We start from the raw sequence: 23055 nt of genomic DNA on the forward strand, positions 1-23055 counted from the left end.
TGATACAAGGGCAGAATGGTCCCTTGAAAACTCAGTTACATACTAGTTAGGCGGCAAAACCTTCTGAGGCTGGGACAAAAACTCTATTGATGCTGCATTCATCTAAACCAGCTCTACATATAACATTAAAACAAGTGAATATTCATCTGTTTAAACAACAATAAACTCTCTCTCTGTATATATATTGCTGTTTCTCTCATAGCCAGGATTCGTGAGTTCAGAAATCATATGGTGGAAACAGAAGAGTATTCACTTATAATTAATCCTAGTGATCTATTAGCAAATGTTGCTTCCTGTCCCTGGGACCATAGGTTCTCTGATGGTCCAGAGGCCTTAGTTACAAAAGGAGAAATACTTTCACCTGATAACATAATAATGATTCTTTAAACTGAAAGCTAAGATTGCCACCTCGCTACTTTGCAATCACCAAGTGTCTAAATCCAAAGGCAGAGAAGGAGGTTAACATCTTGGTTGGGGCAGATGTTTCCGACTACCGTGGGGGAAATGGATTGCTACTACCCAACGGGGATAAGGAGGATTGCATCTGGAATATAGGAGATGCACTAAGGAGTTTCTCAATATTTCCATGCCTTGAGATTAAAGTCAATGATCAATGGAAAACTGAAAAAAATCCAATTCAGGCAACAGTGCTAATGGCTCAGACCCTTGGGGAATAATGCTTGGGTCACCTCTCCAGATAAAGAATCAAGGAGCGGAGTACTATGGAATGGATCTAAAAGCACACATCCACATGCAAACATACACACTTTTGTTTTCTTCTCACTCTTTTCCTCTTATCATTTAACACACATTTTGTTAATAATAATCGGTAAATTCGTGTCTCAGTACTTAAGCTGAAAAATATCAAAGGAAAAGAGCAAATATCACCTAGGGACTTTGTATCCTCTACTGGGGAAAGGGCTAGCAAAGAATTTAGAATAAGAAAAACAACCTGCTAAAGGAACAAAGTTAGAGGAATTTCGCTGCTCTAATTCAAAATGACAGCAATCAAAATGTTACAAGTAATTTTCAAAACAGGGTGCCAAAGCCAAGAAGTAGAGGGAAAAAATCTTTTCTACATATAACACTACAACAAGTGAATATTCATCTGTTTAAACAACAACAAACTAATCTTTACTTTTTACTATTCATAATTTAACTCAAAGTAAATCACAAATTAAAAGCAAAAATTAAAACAATAAAGCGTATAGAGGAAAGCATAGAGCAATATGCTACCAACCTTGTGGTAAAGAAAAGATTTCTTATAAAAGACACAAAAATTTATATATTCAACTTGATCACAATTCAAATATTCTTCCAATCAAAAGATACGACTAAGAAAATAATAAGTCACATCCTGTGACTAAATATTTGTAGTACACATGTCTCATAATAGATTTTATCCATAAAATATGCAGAACTCCTGTAAACCAATAATAAAAAGACAACATTTTAACAAATTCAAGACTAGAACAGCTGTTTCAAAAAGAAAGGTGTGAATGGCCAATAGGAACATGACGTCATTAATCGCCAAACCTAAAAGTCATTAATCACCAAACCTAAGTCATTAATCGCCAAACCTAAAAGTTATTAATCGCCAAACCTAAAAGTCATTAATCACCATACCTAAAAGTCATTAATCGCCAAGCCTAAAAGTCATTAATCGCCAAACCTAAAAGTCATTAATCACCAAACCTAGAGTCCACTAGACTCACACTGATCCTGCCAGAAAGTAGCTCTACTCTTTGCTAGAATGTTTGAGGCTTTGAATCTTTACAGAAACAGCCTGCCTCGTCGTTCTCATCAGGAGCAGCTGGTAGGACTGAACCATTGATATGTTCTTAGCAGTCTAGTGCTATACCCACTAACCACCAGTATCCTTCATTGGTCATCAGGAAATATGAATTAAAATAAAAATGAAACACCACTATATAGTCATTACAATGGCTACAAATAAAAACACTGTCATCAGTGCTAATAAGCTGGTAAAGCAACCAACCCAAACCAAACCCACTTCCACTGCGGAGGTTCCTTCTTACAGCAATCCTACTTAGGATTCTGAAGACTGTAAGTCTAATGGGAGCAGGCAGTCTCTTCCTCCTCCCATGGAGCGGCTGGTAGGTTTGACCCATGGACAGTTTGGTTAGCAGCCCAATGGCTAACCTATAATCAGGAAACCCATAAATTGCTGCTGAGAGGATGAAATTATGGAATCACATCAGTAAGCAATTTGCATCTCCTCAAGAGTAATGAGAATGTATGTCCCAAAAATGAGGGATCCATACAAGAATGTTCATACCAGTCTTATTCATACAGAAAAATGTCTCTAATAGGAGGATGGATAGCAAAATATCAGAGTAGAATACTACTTGTCACTAAAAATGAAAAATAATAAACTGTTGAAGCACACCTTGCTAAACAAAAGTGTGATCCCACTCGTGTGACTCGGAAAAACACAAGTCTAGTTAAAAACAACCATAAAAGTTGTTATTTGGGGGGTCAGGGAGGAAGATTTATAAGGGAGAGACAGGAATAAGACAGCTTTCTAGGGTGATAAGAATGTTCTAAAAGCAATCTCTATAAAGACATAATTATAGGGATGTGGTTACAGGGACATATGCATTTTTTCAAATCTCATCTAACCACACATTCCATTTTTGTGAATTTCATTTGTGGATGAATTCAAAATCCTAAACAAAAGTAACATTAATAGTATAGAAACTACTTTTGATTTTTAACTATTAATAAAACCAACATAAACATGCATGAAAATCTATAATGTAAAGATAAATAAATAAATGAAAGAAACTCTATAATGCACTTATAACTCATAGAGATGTTTCTTTAAATGGGACCTAACTAAATAATTAGAAAGTAAACTAACCTACTTAAATTATGATAATTTTTAACAAATTCTCTAAATAATATTAGTGATGAGTTAATATATGTCTTTGGAACGTTTTTTCAAGAGTCATGGTACCGAAACCTGCTGTTGGCAAAAATATAAACTATTTTCTGATGAATATTTTCAAGGTTTTGACATCAAATATTTAAATTAATTCTAGAAAGTAGCTTGGAAGTCTGATCTTTTGTGATCCCAGAGCTTAGTACTATGATAGATGAGTCAAGTACCAATTAAACAAACAAACCTATATGCAAATGTACAAGGCAAGTCAGAGGCAATTTTAAAAAGGAGGGGCTGGCTGCTGCATTGAGAATAAAAGTTTTAAAGTAACCTAACATTTTGGACAAAAGACAAGTACCTCAATACAAACCATATATCCTTGTTTCTTTCCATACTTCCTGCCAAAACCACCTGGACACAGCAGGCACTTTTCCAAGCTCTTTGGTAGTATGTGACCATTTCTGAAGGCATCCTGAGGGCCAGGGAGTTATGCACGAGTTGGGCTGCTAACTCTGTGAGGAAAAAGAGGAGGTTTCCAACTCAAGTAAAGATTTAGTCTCAGAAACCCACAGAAAGGCAGTTCTACTCTGTCCCACAGGGTCACCCTGAGTCGGAAGTGACTGGATGGCGCTGAGACTGGAAAGGGCAGATGACTCATTTTGATTTAGGGCAGTCGCCTTGGATATACAACGGCCAATAAACCAATGGAAAAGTGATTTACAAGGATTCTCACTGCCCTCGAGTCGATGCTGTAGGACAGAGTAGAACTGCGCTTGTGAGTTTTCGAGACAGTGACTGTCTGTCTATGGGAGTAGGAAGCCTCCTTTCTCCGGCGGAGGTGCCGGTGGTTTGGAACTGTGGGCTTTGTGAATCACCGCCCAATTCGTAACCACTGTGCCACTAGGGATAGTCTCCATATAACTACTCATTAGCAAAACTCAAATTAAAACCACAACACGTACACCCATCAGAATCATGGAACTGAAATGAGTAACAATACCAGGTATTGACCCTCATAGTGGAAGCAACTCTCTTATACTACTGGTGAGAGTGTAAATTGGTATGGACAGTATCTATTTAAGCAAAACTACCGTGATTCGGCTATTATCCTGTGTAGATACAAAGAATGCTTAAGTCACGTATAAGAATATTTACAGCACTTAATTTAACACAGACCCAACCTGAAAACTATAAATATTTCACCACCTGCAATAACTGGATTAATAGAGTTATGGCAGGGGAGGTTGGTGATGGGGGAGGGGGAGCTAATAATAATGAATAAAAGAATAATTAAAATGTTCTAAAATTGATTGTTATGACGATGGCATAACTCCTTTTTAAATATGTTTAAAGCACTGGATGAAACCCTGTGAATTAGAATAAAATAGCTAAAATGCTTTTTAAAAGAAAACTTAGAACATAATTTAAAGAAATTTACCACCTTGGGTGAAGGGAGACATGGATCAGTGTAAGACATGAAAAAAAACTAACAATGTATAAATTATCAAGAGTTCAAGAGGGAGGGTGGAAAATGAGGAGCTGATACCAAGGGCTCAAGTAGAAAGAAATAGTTTTGAAAATGATGATGGCAACAAATGTACAAATGTGCTTTGACACAATGAATGGATGTATGGATAAGAGCTATATGAGCCCACAATAAAATGATTTTTTTAAAAAGAAAGAAATTTGCCACCTTTGGAGTAAGTAATTAAAGCCTGGTGTATTCATGCGTTAAAATAAGAGACAAGAGAAAGATCAACTACTAATACTTGTAACACAAACCGATCAACTGCACAGGCATAACCTTAGGTAAAATCGGTCAGACACAAAGTATTACAGAGAATACGATTCCTTGTACATGAAGTTAAAGAACAGGTTAAGAGGACTATGGTAAAAGAAGGGTGCAATCATACTGGGTATGGCATTTGATCAGGAAGGAACCCCTGGGATGCTGGGAATGTCCTTTGTTTTCATCTGAGTGCTGCTCACATGAGTATGTACATATGCAAAACATCTAGCCCTTCACTTAGGACTTGGCTCCCTTTGAGTAAACAGTGAGTTTGGTTTGGGGATCCCTCTGTTTAAAAAAAAATGTGTTCTGTTAACTGTCACAGCTTTCATATCTATTCTGCCGTTTTCCCTTTACCTTCATCAGCTCTTGAGTGAAGTGAATCAGTTCCCACTTGGTCTCTTTTGCCTTCAAACTGAAGTTTTCTACCCAGTAAAGATTTATTGTCTCAGAAACTCTAGGGAGCAGTCCTACGCAGTCCTATAAGGTGGCCGTGAGCAAAAATCAAGTAGATAGCAGTGGGTTTGACTTTGGGTTTGGTTTTATACTATTCAAGTTCGTCAATGGGGCGCTGCCCCCAAAATTTCCCTGAAAAACAGCACTTTGTGTGTTATTCGAAGCCTCAAACTTTCAGGAGTTCTACATTGCCTGGAAAATAAAGTTTAAATTCCTTAGCATATTATCCACATAAAGTTTCCTTGAATGTAAGCTCAAATAATATTTCTAGGTTCAACTTCTCTGAGAAGTCAGTTTGGGAATGAAAGTATGCTTCACTTAATGGCTTCTGCTCTTCATGTACACGTGGTCCCATATGGTTTTTTTGTGTTTGTTTTGTTTTAAAAGGGAAAGCAGCTCTCCTTTTGTTTATTATTTCCCCCTAATAGTTTTTTTTAATCACTTTATTAGGGGCTCATACAACTCTTATCACAATCCATACACACATCAATTGTGTAAAGCACATTTGTACATTCATTGCCCTCATCAGTCTCAAAACATTTTCTCTCCACTTAAACCCCCGACATTAGGTCCTCATTTTTCCCCTCCCTCCCCGCTCCCCCCTCCCTCGTGAGCCCTTGATAGTTTATAAATTGGTATTTTGTCATATCTTGCCCTGTCCAACGTCTCCCTTCACCCACTTTTCTGTTGTCTGTCCCCCAGGGAGGAGGTCACATATAGTTCCTTGTAATCGGTTCCCTCTTTCCTACCCACTCTCCCTCTACCCTCCCTGTATCGCCACTCACACCACTGGTCTTTAGGGATCACCCCCTAATAGTTTTAATGATCTCAAAACCAATCCCCTACAACACTGGGGGATAGGTGGGATGCAAGCAAGGGAGGGAGAGGGCATGGATTAGGGAACGGGCTTGTCAATTGTGCAGGCAGCCAAGGTGGCTGTAGGGGAACAAGAAGCCAGTCTGATACAGCTTCTCAGGAGGGTGGGACAGGGCAGTGCTGAGCTTCCTCCAAACCATTCCAGTTATCTGGCTTCTTATAGCTCCACTTTTGGACCCACCCTACAGCCTCAGCTACAATGAGGACAACCAAAAGATGTAAAACCCATAAGGGTTTTTAACCTGGCGTTTACACAAAGTTCAAATAATGTACTGTTCTAGTTAACAGAATATATCTTTTTTCTAGTTTACCAAGACACATACTGTACAGACTTTATTTTAAAATGTTTATGTCTTTTGAGCTCACATCCTACTTCAAAAAATTTACCCTAAGGAAATCAGCTTGAAGGTAAATAAAAATGTAGCTACAAAAGGTACACACTATCTAAAATATATAAAAACACCATCAAGTGGCAGATGAGGTCAACAAACCTTAGTATATCCACCTTATAGAATTATAGGAACATCTGATAAAATGTAAAATCATGTAGTGAAAAATCAGGTTGTGAAATAGTATTTTGGATCTAATACTAATTGAAAATAAGACAAAGAATCTGGGTATGATTATTCCCTAGGAAGTGAGTTTATGAATAATTTTCCTTCTCATTGCTTATCTATGCTTTCCAAAGTTATCTAAATTTTCAAAAAGTTTCAAATGTTTATAAATACAAAAAAGAAAAGCCATTAAGATAGATGAAGTAGCAACAACATATTTTAGCAAGATGGGCTGGGGAAAAACACACATATGCAAATAACCATATGAAAGACAGAAAAGCAAATTAACAAATTGTCAAGGGGGAAAACTAATAAAACTTTCCTAGTCATTATAATAAAGAAATCTGATTCCTACTTTTTCTGAAATATGAAAACTCTAAGTGATTTTGTTTTGGAGTAAGAACTTTTTGCTCTTCTAATCATTTAACAAACCATTACTTTCCATCCATTACATGATACTATTTTCGCTAATTATGAGGGGTACAAAGTGAAGGTAACATTAATGAAGGATGGTTAAGAACATTTTAATTACTTCAGAAAAAGGAGATAGTTTAAACATTGATGGTTAGCTCAATGGCAAAGATTTGGGGGTGGTCATTCAAGTTGGGTTCTTAGGTTATGCTAGACGCCTAATAACACTTTGAGTTTACTACTGAAGGAAACCTAACCATCTATTTGTGAAACATTAGACTCTGAGACTCCCAAGATGAACAGTTCTATTCTGAGCCGCATGGGGTTTCCATAAGCCAGAATCAACTCAACAGCAACTGGCTATTGATTGGGTTCTGTCACACAAAATATAAAATGTGAAATTAGTAACTAAACTAAGAATGTCCTAAGATTGACTTTCAGATCTGGAAACGCAAATGTCATAAACTATTATCAGTCTTTAATTTCTGCACTGAGTAAAATACGAAGAGAAAACTCTAAGTTTTAAATTATTTCTATTTCTGACTCAAATGTGCTCCCTCTCTTCTACTACTTCGGAGTCTGGCTTGCTAATTATGTTTTTAAAAAACTCACCATTTAATTTGTTTCCTATTAAATTGCACTAAAACTTAAAAAGAAAACCATCTGGAATATGTTGACTCAAATAGTTATGATAGCTCAAAATCTTAATCCAAATGTCTTCTTATCTTAAAACAGCATGCCAAGACAACTACTTGAATGAATTGTAACATCCAAACCATGGGTTTTTATGATCTAGCATCTGGCCCCATGAGTTCTCTATCTATTTGCTGTACTGTGATAGCTTGCAAGGTTCTGTGACACTAGAAGCTATGTACCTGGCCAATGGATATTTCAAATACCATAAGTTCACACAGAGGGAACAGATTTCAGCGGAGCTTCCACACTAAGAACAGACTATAAAGAAGTAATAGGCTGTCTAATTCAGAGGAATTAACCCCTGAATACCATATGGGTAGCATCAAAACACTGTCAGTTATAGAAAACCTAATGGATAGAAGCAGAGTATTGTTAGAAATAGTGCCAGAAGATGATCCCCTTGGGCCCAAGTCACTCAAAACTATGAGGAAAAGCTGCCTTCTCAAAGTGTAGTCAACCATAATGCTGCAGATGGATTAAGGCCTTCGGGACTAAAGCCATTGAAATATTCATTAACTGATACATCAGGACCAAAATGAGACGAAACAGCTGAAAACATCGATTAATTAGAACTTGGAAGGTATGAAATATCAATACAGGAAAATTGGAAGACGTAAAAAATGAAATGAACATATAAAGATTGATATCCTCGGGGCTAGTAAGCTGGAATGAAATTGTTATAGGTCATTCTGAAGCAGAAAACTACATGGTTTACAGTGCTAAGAATGACACAATCAAGAGCAATGGCATTGCATGCAGCATCAAAGAGGACATTTCAAGATCTATCTTGAAGTACCATGTGGTCTGTGATAGAATAATAGCATACAAGAAAACCCAGTCAATACAATGATTATTCAAATGCAGACATCAACAAATAATGCTACTGATGCCAAAACAGAAGAATTCCATCAATATCTTCAGTCAGATATATATTTTTTCAGTCTGATATTTATCAAACAAGCAATCAAGATGCATTGATAAATACTGGCAATTAGAAAATAAAAGTTGGAAATTAAGAGTCAGGTGTAGTAGTTGGAAAATATGGTCTTGGAGACAGAAGTCAAGCTGGAGATCGATCATCTGATAGAATTTTGCACGACCAAATTCTTCATCAAAAATATCTTTTTCAACACAACAAACTACAACTATATACATGGACTACTCCAGGTGGAATACACAGAAATCAAACTGACTACATCTGTGGTAAGAGATGATAGAGAAGCTCAATATCAACAGCTAAAACCAATCCAAGCACCAACCATGGAACAGATAATCAATTGCTCACATGTAAGTTCAAGTTAAAGGTGAAGAAAATTAAAACAATTTCACAAGAGCCAAAATGTGACCAGAATATGTAACCCACCCGAATTTTGAGAACATTTCAAGAACATATTTAACACATTGAACACTCATGACACAAGACCTGATGAGTAGAGGGAAGACATCAAGAACATCATTCATGAAGAAAGCAAAAGGTGGTTATAAAGACAAGAAAGAAAAGATCAAAGTAGATGTCAGAAGAGACACTGAAACTTCTGAATTGGAGAGTAGTGGAGGCAAATGGAAGAAATTGTGAAGTGAAGGAGCTGAATAGAAAATTTCAAGGGAAGCTTGAGAAGACAAAGTCAAATATTCTAATGAAATTTGTAAAGACCTTGAGTTAGATAAGCAAAAAAGGGCACGCCCTTAGTATTTTAAACTGAAAGAACTGAAGAAAGAATTCAAACCTTGAGTTGCAATTTTGAAAAAGTCTATAGACAAAATATTAAATGATGCAATAACCATCAAAAGAAGATGGAAAGAAAAAAAGGGTGGTGGTGGTGGAGATACAGTCACTAGTTCAAAATGAACTAGTCGAATTCCACCATTTCAGTAGATAACATATGAGCAAGAACCAATGTTACCGAAGAAGAAGTTCAAGCTTCACTGTACAAAAAAGAACTTCTTGACAACCAGTTCAAGAAGTAGCATTCTGATCAAGGGCCAATGGTCCAATGAAGGCATTACCAAAAAATGAGGCTTCAGAAATTGATACAATAGCAATGAACTGTTTCAAAAAGTTGATGAAGCACTAGAAGTATTCAGTTGTTTGCTCCAAGCAATTTGGAAGACAGCAACCAAGCCAACAGACAGAAGAAATTGATTTTGTACTCATTCCAAAGAAAAGTGACTCAACAAATTGCTCAAATTATAGAACTGAAAATGGTGACCGATTCACACACACCAGAGAGAAACTCCATTTTTCCAGTTACAGGAGGAGCATCATAAAGATAAGAAGACACAGATCCACTAGGCTTTGAAGAGCTGTGGGCTTTTGGCTTACCACTGCGGAGGCCACTAGGGTTTAGCCTTAGCCCACCACAGCCTCAGAAGGAGGCAGGATCTTTTGGATGGCCCAAGAGCTTTACTTCAACACAACCACAGGTTGATGCTACCTTAGGGCAGGGTTTAAATCCCTTCAGCCCCACAGTCAGGTAATTGGGGCTCAGCTATTTCCTTATCTTTTTTGCTCTCTCTGCTCCCTTTCCCCCCACAGTATCAGCAGGCTCAGTTTTTTTGTTGTTGTTTCTTCTCTTTCCTTTCACACACCACTTCCAACCTCCAGGCCACTCCCCTCCATTTAGGGAAACTATTCCAGTGCTGCACCAAACTGAGGGAGCTCCCGCCCATCCTCTGTGGCCTTACACAGCTGGGGAAATCCCACCCACCTTCCGCCACACCCCAACTGCTGGTGGATCTCCCCTTCAAATGGCTGGAGAAACTCCTGCCTGCCCTTTGTGGTGCTCCACTCAGCTGGGGAAACCTTTGCCCACCTTCTGCATGGTTGAGGAACTCCTCCCGCCTGCCATAGTGCTTCATGTGGCCTAGGCAGCTCGCCAGCCCTCTCCAGTGCTCCCCGCTGCTGTGGGAACCTCTGCCTGACTTATGTACAATCTTGCTGACTAGGGAAATTTTGTTCACCATCCACCTGCCCTCTGCATCATTCCCGTTTCAGCAGGCATGCCCTCATGCCCTCTAATGAGATCCAAGCCGCCATGGGCCACACCAACATAGCTTCCTTGGAATCATCCAGTGCAGCATCATCTTCATGGGTCCACAACCACCCAACCAGCATCCCCCGAGAAGACTATCCAAATTGCCCTCCAAATAAGAGAATACTGTCTGGTTAGGGAAAGAGTGAAACCACAGGAGGATAAAGCGGTAGCCCAAGCCCCCAGTGCAGTTCATTGCAGAGAGTTTGGAGGAGCATTCCTACGAGTCTCCCAAAGAGAGAGCCCAGTGTTCTTCGACTCTCTAGAAAATGCTACTCCAAAACAACACAACGTAAGCAGCAACAGGCCCCCAAACATCAACGAAAACAGGAAAAACAAAAGGCAATGTTGGAAGACGTCCTGAACATAACAATGTGCATAGAAGAAAAAGATGTTGATCTGCCACAGACAGAAATCTTCAGAATACTGCTTGGAGTCATATAGGATATGAGGGAAGCAATACAAAAAGAAGAGGAAATGACATAGGAGATAAAGGCCAAGGACCAAAGAGAATTACAAGACCTAAGTGACCAGATAACAAAAGCAAGTAGCAAATTCACAGACTTTGCCAACAGACTTGAGGAGGCAGGGAATCGCATGAGTGACCTAGAGGACAACCAGGCACACTTCAACCAATGGGAAAGGCAGTCAAATAAGATAGAGAAGCAGAAGAAAAGCTGAGAGCCATGTCTGATCCTATGAAGAACAACAACATTGGAATAATTGGACTACCAAAACAAGACACAAGACGTCAATGAAAAAATAGCAAGGGAATTTTTAGAGGAAAACTTCCCCAACTTAATGAATGAAAGCCAGGCAACCATTCAGGAGGCCGAAAGAACACCAGCTAGACTGAATCCCAAGAAGTCACCAAGGCATATAATAGTTAAACAATCCAACTTTGAGGAAAAGGAGAAAATAAGAGCAGCTAGGGAAAAACAAGCATCACCTATAAAGGCACCCAGATAAGAATATGATCAGACCTATAGTGGACACTATGAAGGAAAGGTGAGAGTGGAGTAACATATTCCAAAAGTGAAGGAAAACAACGCAACCCAAGAATACTCTATCCAGCCAATTATCTATCAAGATAGATGGAGATGTAAGAGTCTTCCCAGATAGGGGAAACTCAAAAAATACATTTAAAACCCCCCAGCCCTACAAAAGATCCCTGCTGACTCAGTATAGGCAGAAGAACAGCACTCACCGAGCACAAATAAGAGACCACCACATACAACAAATCCACCCAGGGGGCAACAAAGAGAACATAGTCCTCAAGATAGCATTGGTTAAAGGGTGGAAAGAAAGCAAGAATAAAACATACACACACACAACACATTGATAAGAAAGTGAGGTCGGAAAACAACCAACACAAAAGGTACAAGATGACATCACAGAGGCCACAGAGGGATGTAATAACCCTGAATATCAATGGACTGAACTCAGGCATTAAAAGGCAGACTGGCTTAGAAAACACAATCCATCAATCTGCTGCCTGCAGGAGATACATCTCAAGATTACAGACAAAAATAGACTGAGAATGAAAGGCTGGAATGAAAGGCTGCAAATGGCATTTCAAAATAAGCAGAAGTTGCAATCCTAATCTCGGATAAAATTGACCTCAAGGTGCAAGCCATAACAAGAGATAAGGAGGGGTACTATATAATTCTCAAGGGAACAGTAGACCAAGAACCAATGACCATAATAAATATATATGCACCTAATGAGAGACCCGTGAAATTCATCAATAAAATACTCCAAAAGATGAAAAAAAAAAATCACAAGCTCAACCTTTATAGTAGGTAACTTTAATACAGTACTCTCTAAGAAAGATAAATCACAGGGAAAGAAGCTTAATAAGGAGGTTTCAGATCTAAACATTACAATTAGACGACTTGACCTGATAGATATTTTCAGAGCTCTCCACCCAAATGCAAGAAAATAATATTCTTTTCAAGCCCACATAGCACAAAATTAAAGACAGACCACATGCTGGGACAAAGTTGAACATGTATAAATTCAAGCACATAAGATCATACAGATTTCTCTCTCCACCCACTATGCCATAAGGCTGGAAATCAACAAAAGGACGAGTAAGAAAACAGGGCAAACAATTGGAGGATGAATAACTCTCTTTTGAAAAATAAGGGGGTACTGGCCCAGATCAGAGATGAAATTATGAAGTTTCTAGAAACCAATGATAATGAGAATACGACGTACCAAAACCTTTGTGACACAGCAAAGGCAGTTATCAGAGGAAGATAATCAGCAATACATGCACACATGAAAAGGAAGACTTATGATTGATAGGCTGACACAGAATTTACAGCAGTCAGAGCAAAGTCAACAGGAAAATCCTGCTAATAGCAAAAGAAAAGAAATAAAATCAGGGCTGAGCTTCATGAGAAGGAAGACAAGAAAACTATGGAAAAATTAATGCAGCCAAAATTTGTCCTTTGAAAGGATTAACAGAACCGATGGATCCCATTGGCAAATCTAACCCTAAAAAGGAAGGAACAAATTTCAATAGCAAGGATGAGGGACGAAACAAGGGACATAACAAATCCTAATGAAATCAAAATGATAATAACACAGTATTGTGAAGGCCTGTACTCCAATGAATTAAACAACTTGGAAGATATGGACAAATACTTGGAAAAACAATCCCTCCCTAGACTGTCCCAGATGGATGTCAATAATCTCAACAGATCAATAGCAATAGAAGAAATAGCAAGGCTATCGAGGGATTACCAATGAAAAAATCCCCCAAGCCAGTTGGTTTCACAGGAGAATTCTACCAAGCATTCAAGGAAGAACTGACGCCAATCCTACACAAATTCTTACAGAACATAAACGAATACCCCTAATGAACATGAATGTAAAAAACCTTAACAAAATACTGGCCAATAGAATACAAAAGTATATAAAACAAATAAGTCACCTTGACCAAGTGGGAGTCATACCAAGGATCCAGGGATGGTTCAACTTACGAAAGACCATTAGTATTTGTGATAGTTACATAATCTGGTGTCAATTTGGGACTTGACAGGAATAAGAGTGAAGGGGTAGAGTCAATTGGATCATAGCCAATGAGGCCTGTGTGAGCATGGCCTCCTGAGAATTCTGGGAATTCCTGATTTTCCTCCTTGGAGACAGGAAACATTCTCTCTCTCTGCTCGCTTCCTGTGAGACATCCCTGAGAAGCCACATGGACATACCCTGATGCAGCCCTGGGACCTGGAGAAGCCACGCAGAGACCCCTGCCAGCGCTGAGATGCTTACAATGCCACTAGATCCAAAGACTTTCTGCCCACTAGCCTCTGATCATCCTGCATTCAGTGTTATTGCATGTTTTTCATGAGTCTGAAGAGGACTTCATAGATTGGCATCAGATATATGGGCTAATATCAGACTTATGGTCTTGGACTGGACTGGGTTGGGATGCTTTCTCAATGTACAATTACTGAAACCTGAATGAAGGCTGAACATAATAGTGGAACAAGGGGGAAAACTGAAGGAAATAGAGGAAAGAACTAGGAATCAAAGGGCATTTATAGGGGTCTAAAAACAGTTATGTACATATGTAAAAATATGTATACATAATGATAGGGAAATAGATCTATGTACATATATTTTATGTTGAGTGTTAAAGTAGCAGACAGACACTAAGAGTTGGAATTCACTTAATGGGCCTCTAGTCAAGTACTCTTTCAATGCAAGAACACTTTGTTCTAATAACCCAGCATTCTGTGACACTCACCTTCCTGACACAATCCCTGAAGACAATATGGGTACATAAGCAAATGTGAAGAAAGATGATGGTGCCTGCCTATCAAAAGATATAGCATCTAGGGTCTTAAAGGCTTGAAGATAAACAGCGGCCATCTAGCTTAAAAGCAACAAAGCCCACAGCAGCCAAAAGTTTCCAGCCTTTGTGATCATGAGTGTTGATTAGATCAAGTATTGGACATCACAACACCCAGACAAAAAAATCATATCAATGTGAATGAGTGGGATAATTGGACATCCCCTTACAGATGGGTCACAAGGAAGAAACAAGCCATTCATGGTGCAGTATAGCACCGATGAAACATATAACTTTCCTCTAGTTCTTTAATGCTTCCTCTCCCCCAATATCATGATCCCATTTCTACCTTACAAAGCCAGCTAGACCAGATCATGTACAGTGGTACATATAAGAGCTGGAAAGACAGGGAATCCAGGACAGATAAATCCCTCAGGATCAATAAGGAGAAAGGAGAATAGAGATAGAACAATTATAGAACAATCTCAATGTTACATGTAAGTAAAATTTTCCTGAAGATCATAAAATAGTTCAGCAGTATATTGACAGGGAGCGGCCAGAGGTTCAGATTGGATTCAGAAGAGGATGTGGAGCAAGGGTTATCATAGATACTGTCAGGTGGATCTTGGCTGAAAGCAGAGAATACTACAAAGATATCTGTGTTTCACTGACTGTATTATGGCATTTAACTACGTGGGCCGTAACAATCTATGGATAGCCTTGAGAAGAATGGGAATCCCAGAGCACTTAATTGTGCTCATGTGGAACTTATACAAGGATTGAGGCAGTTGCAAAAATGAGGGAGTGCTGCATGATTTAAAGTCAAGAAAGGTATGTATCTAGATTGTATCCTACCACTACACTTATTCAAACTGTAAGCTGAGCAAATAATTTAAGAAGCTGGCTATATTAAGAAAAATATAACATTGGGATTTGAAGGAGGCTTATTAACAACTGACGATATGCAGGTAACACAACCTTGCTTCATGAAAGTGAAGAGGACTTGAAGCACTTGCAGATGAAGATCAATGTTTGCAGCCTTCAGTAAGAATTACTTACTACTCAGTGTAACAAAACCAAAATCCTCGCAACTGGACCCATAGGTAACATTATGATAAAAGGAGAAAGACTGAAGTTGTCGAGAGATTCATCTTGTTCCGAACCATAGTCAATACTCATGGAGGCAGCAGCCAGGAGATAAAAGGATGCATTGCACTGGATAAATCTGCTGCACAATACCTTTTTAAATTGTTGAAAAGTGAGGATGCTATTTTGAGGACTGAGGCATTCCTGACCCATGCCACAGAATTTTCAATTGTTTCATATACATGGGAAAGTTGGACACAGAATAAAGAAGACTGAAGAAAAATTGATGCATTTAAACTATGATGTTGGTGAAGAATATTGACAGGACCATGGCCTCCCAAACAACCATACAGATGTGTCTTGGTAGAATTAAAGCCAGAATGCTCCTTAGAGGCAAGAATGGCCTATGTCTCATGTACTTTGGGCATGTCATCAGCCGAGACCAGTACCCAAAGAAGGACGGCAGTGACAAAGACTCAGCTTTTCAATGAGAGGATTGACACAATGGCTTCAACAATGGGTGAAAACTTAACAATTCTGAAGTTGGAGCAAGTCTGTTGTATGTAATACCACTATGAGTTTGAACAGATTCAACAGCACTGAACAACAGCAAGAACATCTCGCCTTCGGCGACATCCCACTTTCTTAAATTTCCTTCACTCACTCGTCCCCTCCTTTGAAAAGTCTCTGTAGGATATCACAGCAATCACTCCCCTATCAAAATCCCAAACCTATTTAAATTAATTACTGTACCACCATACAACACACGCAATCTCAATATTGCCTAGAAATCATACACCCTTCCTCACAGCTGTTTAAATTCACTAACCCAATTCTCAAATAAACATTCAGATTTACCTGTCAATCAGTCCTTTTCTACTTCACTAAGACAGCTCTTTCCAAGGGTATCCTCTTTTTAAAAATCCCGCAGAATTCACTAACCTACCACACTGAGAATCTAAAATAACCTAAGGATTAACACCTGCCCCACCACTGAGTTTATCAACTTGTCACAAGCACCTGCCTGACCACTGAGTTTATCAACTTGCCACAAGCACCTGTAATCATTCAACGGTTTTATATTCCTTTGTGACCACAAAGTAATGTTGTTGAATGTAGCAAAGACCACCTCCTCCACTTCACGTGCTAGATCCCTTGTTGTTAGGTGTGTCCACTGAATGTTGACCTGATTCTGACAGAATAGAATATTCCCACTAACTCCAAAGTCAGCAGTTAAAACCACCCAGAACTTCAAAGGACAAAAATGAAGCTGTTGCTCCTATAAAGATTTATAGATTCAGAATCTCTAAGGAGAAGTTTTGTTTTGTCCTAGAGAGTCACTATGAGCTGGAATTCACTTAATGATAGTGAATTTATCTCTATTTTCAGGAGAATAAACTCTCAGCTCTCTCTCCCAAAGAACCGCTAGGCTGCTTTAATTGAAATCACCCACCACTAGGTTAGCAGTTGAGTGCTTAACCATTACATCACTGGGGCTTCTTTCCTATTATTTACTAATTTTAGCTTTCCAGTGCTAGCCCAATCTCCTAGTGTTTCAGGAGTAGGATCTCCCCAATGAAAATCTCAACCATATTATTCTACCAACTACACATGGCAACAAGGCGCAAAGCTTCTTGCTGCTAGGCTCTACCAAAGTCAGCCCTTGGATGCTACAAATAGCCTACAGCTATCCTAATCTTTTCAGTATCGTTGGGAGAATGGAATGGGAATGATTGCAGCTCCTGGTAAAGTCAGCCTCAAATCTAGTAAACACCACCATTCTTCACTATTTCTAGGACCTGTTTTGTTGCTTATTGGTGTCTGACCTGAATGCAATTGTGCCTCTAAGCCTAGCCTGCATAACTTAAATGCTGTGATTCTATGAAAATATTTCCATTTACAATTCTACTTTTTTTGTTAGGTAGAGGGAAAACTCAGTTTTTCATTAACTATTTTTAAAAGGTTCACATAAAGGTTCACTTCCATTTTCACTTAAAAAAAGGAAGGTTGTGAAGAAGTGGACGCTTCAGTTCTATCCTCTACTTCTAGATATTTATAGAAGCTTAATATAATATTTAAATATTATATTTTTAATATTTAGAAGGGACCAAAATATAAAATAATAAAGAAAAAATAGTTAATAAGGCAATTCTTTGACCAAATAAATGCTAGTTAATTTTTTAAAATTTTATTCATCCTATGAGAGATTTTAAGTCTTTCAGTTCCCAGACTGGACTAGAAGAGAAATGGAAGAAGACTTTTAGAGTAAATAACAGTATAAAGATTCAATTCATCTGAAAAAGATAAAATTTAATAAATCAGCCATTTTAAGTATGTAAATTATTTTAGCTAGATTGGGAAAATAAAGTAAATTAACAAATGTAACAGAAGCAAGGATGACCCACTACATCTGAAGATTTTTAATAGCTATAGAAAAGGACTAACTTTACAAATGTCTCTTTAGAGTCCTGGCACTATATAATGTATAATGAGAAAATAACTGATGGTGAACAATATCATTAAGGTAAAACTTCTGTCATAGTCTTTCTACAAACATGAGAAAAACATCAATGAACCCAAATTAGGAGACATTCTACAATATAACTAGGAGTCCCGAGGGTCCAGTAGGTGACACATTCGCTGCTAGCCAAAAGGTCAGTGGTCCAAACCCCTCAGGTGCTCACATGGGGGATAGGCGAGGCAGTCCACTTCTATAAAGTTGTACCGCCTATGCGGGAGAGTCCAGGCATCCTCAAACCACGGCCCGAGGGCCACATGCAGCCCACCGAGGGTATTTAACCGGCCCGCCGGGTGTTTTTGCCCAGTTTGTTTTTTTACTTCAAAATAAGATATGTGCAGTGTGCCTAGGAATTTGTTCATAGTTTTTTTTTAAACCATAGTCCGGCCCTCCAACCAGTCTGTTTAAAAAGTCTGAGCACCCCTGTGGGAGACCCTACCCTGTGCAATAGTTGCACTCTCTCCTATAGGTTTGCTACGAAGTAGAATTGGCTCAACAGTAATTGGTTTGGCCTTTCGGCTTCAAAACATTTCATTAGTACCCCTCAAAACTGTCAAGGTCATAAAGGTAAAAAAGACTAAAAACTACCACAGCCCAGAAGAAACGGGGCATATGGGAACTCTGTGTACTACAGTGTCTTTGAACTTTTCTGTAAATCTACTAATATTCCCTCCAAAGTGCAATTTTAAAAATGTATGGTTAAAAAGGCTTCCATTCAGGATAATAAAATTATAAATATCTAATGATTATTTACATATACAGAAAAAAATCAAAATAAACTATAGGGCCTAGGGCCAGGATGCTTGGCAAAGGTGTAAACTAAAATAATTTATATTTATATTATAATTTATACTACTGATTCTTTATAAAACAGAACCCGAAATATATTTTAGTAACAGGTAAATGAATTAATTTATAAATAAGATTATGCTGACAAATATTACCAACTGTTGCTTTGTTTTTTAACCACTTTTACACTGAATGACAGTGGGCAAAGGAAAGAGAAAAGCAAAGAGTGGCAGTCGATATTTAATTATTCTCCATGTGTTTAATTTTGGTTAACTTAACAAAATAAATGATAAAAATATCAAATATTTGAGTTTATGCTATAATATTTGTTTCCAAGCCAAGACCAGTTTTGGCTACCTCTTTAACAACCTAATGTAAAGTATAAAATTGAAAACATATTTATGTTCTTTTAAAACTCCAGAGAACCTTTACTACTTCTACCCTAAAGATGGCAGACTTCCACTTCTAGGTGGGAAAGAACCATTTGTGGCAGGCGGGGCTCCAGCCACACGCAAGGAAAGCGAGGCTCTGCACGTAAAACTCCTCTGTTTCAAGGGGCAGAGGTTGTGCTACTACAACGACTTGAAAAGAGGGGTTAACTCACCGAGAGAGGCGATTTGAGGCTCTGGAGTCATTTTTTCCCTGCTGGAAATTTGGCGGATTCTAAGCTTGTCAGAGAAAGAAGCCAGGTTTTGGGTAGTCCTGCATTGGCTCCAATGGGCAAAATTTAAAATGGGAGCCCGATTTCACTTCATCATCTCACTTTTAGGCCTCGACAGGACAGTGAGTTAAGAGCCAAGGCGCAAGCCTATGAAACATGATGACCGTTGGGAGTTTCTACCATGGCGAGTGCTGAGGAGCCAGAGACTCCAATACAGAGACGCATCTCCCAGGAATAGCAGCCCTGGTCCCAGGGCATGCTCAGCCCTCCGCTGGTAACTCAGCACCACCCAGAGCCCAGAGGGGAACAAAGCACACCCAGACTTAAAACTTCACCTAGCTCCCAAGAGGGATGCAAAGTCTTTTGGGTGGCTGAGAGAAATGAATTCATAGGAAACTTTTCATGAAGTAGGAGAGACAAAGGACAACTGACTAAATGATCAACTTGAACAGGTGAAGAAGAAAAAAGACGTGAACGAGCCCTGAAGTAGCGAGATTGACCTCGGAAATCGGCAGAGGACCTGAGTGCAGATGCAGGTAGGTTAGGAGGTGAAAGTGCGGAGACACGTAGAAGCCCACCGTTTTCGTGAGGCGTGGGAGGAGGAAGATGGTGAAGGAGAAAGGAGATAAAATAGTACACTGGAGGAGAGAGTGGTGGACTAGCCAAGGCAAGAAGATTCAGGGAACACCAAAGGCTTACTTGAAGATCATGGCCACAAACTTAAATGTGTATGATTTTCTCTGGTCGAAGCTGTGAGCAGGGAAAACCAGGCAGAGAGTTGAGTGTAAGTCCATTTGGATTTTGCTAGGTGAGTAAGAAAAATGAAGACGGCCAACTGTGGTACTATTACATTCAGGTGGATGAGAAGAATGGGCCACAGAATCTAAGCAAAGGAGAAAAATGAGGACCTTAGGGGTTCGAATAGAAAAAAGGTAGTAAATAGAAAATATTCTATGGGTGCCCCAAACCACTGGCATCAAATTGATTCCGAGTCACAGGGACCCAATAAGGCAGAGTACAAACTGCCCATAGGGCTTCTGAGGCTGGGAATCTTTAGAGAAGCAGATGCCTCCTCCTCCGATTGCAGAACAGCTGGTGGGTTTGAATTGCTGCACTCTTGGCTAGCAGTCCAATGCTTAATCCATGATGCCACCAGGGCCATCTATAGGCACCAGTGCCGTTGGAAATTTTCAGAGGTAGGAATCTAGAATGAGCTGGAAAGATAGTAGGTGGTGCTTTAAAAAGTGGGGTAGGTGAAACTGAAATCAAAAGTGACCATGGCGTGCAGAGCCGAGGGAGTGGGGAGCACACTGGAGAAGTGGAATTCAAGGAAACCAGAGGCTATTTGAATGCATTCTCTAGATAGACATTTAAATCACTAGTCCATGTGATGGGAGCAGGCTGAAGAAAGTCAGAAAAGGATGCTAAGATCTGGGAAAATAAAGTGAGGGGTGACACAGGCGTGTGCAGCTGACTGCCACAGCGTGGTTATGCTGGTGCAGTCGGACGCACGAGTTTTAAAGACGGGGCGTCCAGGGAGGGCACGAGAAACCCTGGTGTAACAGCACTGATGAGAAACAAGCCTGCAGGCCCAGTGGTATGACTGGTGTCAAAGAAGACTACGGCCACTTCTTGAGGGGGCGTAGAAGCAGTATCCTCAGGGAAGCAACCAGGTTTCAGTTACAGCAGGAAGGTGAAGGTAATGATCAGGGAAGAATACACTAATAATTTGATTCATTTATCAATGTTTACTAAAAGGCATGAAGTTAGATACTGGGAATCAAACAGTAATAAAAAATAATCTCAGCCTTCAAAACACTGAGACTCTAGTAAGTCATTTCATATAAAACTGATTACTTAATATATATATATATATATATATACATATAACTAAAAAATTTTGTAACAAGTTTTAAGAAATAAGGGTGCATACATTTGAAGAGTGATGTTATTTTAATACATCCAATGTATTAAAGTCTTATTTTAATACATCCAATAATTAAGGTAATTATTATAGATTTAAAAAGTCATGTGAATGAAGTACAGCTGGGCACAAGCAATGTTTTGGGAGTGGGTCGCGGTCTGAGTGTATGCTTTTACAGACACACGCAGAAGTACCTGAGACAAAGCAGCGTCCCGTTCTTCTATCACGGCGTTCATCTCTTCTACAGTTATTCTCTTTTCACACTCCTTGGTCTTGCAGATTCTATCCACAATTACAGCTCCATTCTTCTGAATAGCTATCCCTGTGTCGGCATTGTTTATTCTGTTCAGTAATTCCTGTAATGTCTACCAACACCATTATATGTTAGTCAGACATGAAGTTTTAATATATTTTATTTAATATAGGGTTTTAATTAATAGGCACATGTGAATTGTAAATTGACTGAGTGAAGTTATTGAATTTTCATATTGCAGCAAAGATGTACATTATTAGTGTGTCGATTCTTCTTTTTCCCACATCTTAGTTCTTGAAACCCACTCAATTGAACTTAAGCCTCTAAGATATAAGACTGACATCAAGAAATCTCCTCAGAGAATGGCTTACCATGTCATTTTCTTCAGGGTTAATATTTTCTAGCCTAGAAAAAAGGGACACAGAAAGCCTCATCAGTAGCATTTCCTTAGTGCAGCAAAATGAGTTCGCTTTTTAAATCTTTAGAACCTCAAGTAATTTCATTCGACTAGTCTTTAGAGTCGACCATGACACTGAACATATTAAAGTGCCACCGCTCGACTCCGTCTTTCAATAATGCTCCATATCTTCGGCATGAATTCAGACTGTTAAGTTATTAATATTTACTGCTATATATGACTACAAGGATCAATTGTTCATATGTGCTCAGATGAAGAAAAGTCCCCCAGTGGCAGAGGCACTGCTTCTCATCATTTTATTTATTCCTGGACTTCCCATTCTTATCAGACATTATATTTCCTCTCTCTTTTAGACACGGTCACAAATAAAGCAAGCCAAGCGGGGTTTTTGTTACTGAGTTTAACTATGTTCCCCCGAAAGCAACGACAAATAATTACCACTAAACGTGATCTGACAAGCCTTTGCTGATACATATTTGTTAAAACAAATACACTGTACAGAGACGCTGACAAGAATGGAGCTGGGGTTTGGGATTGGCTAATATTTTCTTTTGCCGAAATTTGTACATAATTCTTTTAAGACAGAGAAAAATAATCTGGTCCCTCTAATAAGTGTTTTTTGTCTTATACGAGTTACAGTGTTTGCAAAATTCTTATTGATATTGGTGAATTAAAGAGATACAGCAATAAATATAACAAATATTCTCAAATGTAAAATTCATTATAAAAAATTTAAGCAACAGTTAGATGGGATTATGTGAATGAATATCTGCAATAGGTATTATTAAAAAGATTGATTCTATAAATGATCTCCATTATTTTGTGATTGTACTAAAAACATGTAGCTGTTTTCTCATTTTTTTAAAAAAATGTAGCCTCTAT

General features: G+C 38.7%; 1 protein-coding gene across 3 annotated transcripts in view; it reads right to left on the reverse strand.

Annotated features, from left to right (window-relative positions):
* MIPOL1 (mirror-image polydactyly 1) overlaps positions 1-23055 on the reverse strand; it is a 391526-nt gene that overhangs the window by 250452 nt on the left and 118019 nt on the right. For 2 of the 3 annotated variants that reach the window (XM_045288121.1, XM_045288122.1), the window contains exons 8-9: positions 22127-22160; positions 21697-21867 (exon numbers count right to left, since the gene is read on the reverse strand). In XM_045288121.1, the coding sequence (XP_045144056.1) occupies positions 21697-21867; positions 22127-22160 (205 nt within the window). The remainder of the gene's footprint in view (positions 1-21696; positions 21868-22126; positions 22161-23055) is intronic. The other variant, XM_045288123.1, reaches the window with a different exon arrangement.

The sequence above is a fragment of the Echinops telfairi genome, unplaced genomic scaffold (assembly GCF_000313985.2).
Source record: "Echinops telfairi isolate 266 unplaced genomic scaffold, ASM31398v2 ScPeMD7_18;HRSCAF=68, whole genome shotgun sequence".
Taxonomy (NCBI): Eukaryota; Metazoa; Chordata; class Mammalia; order Afrosoricida; family Tenrecidae; genus Echinops; species Echinops telfairi.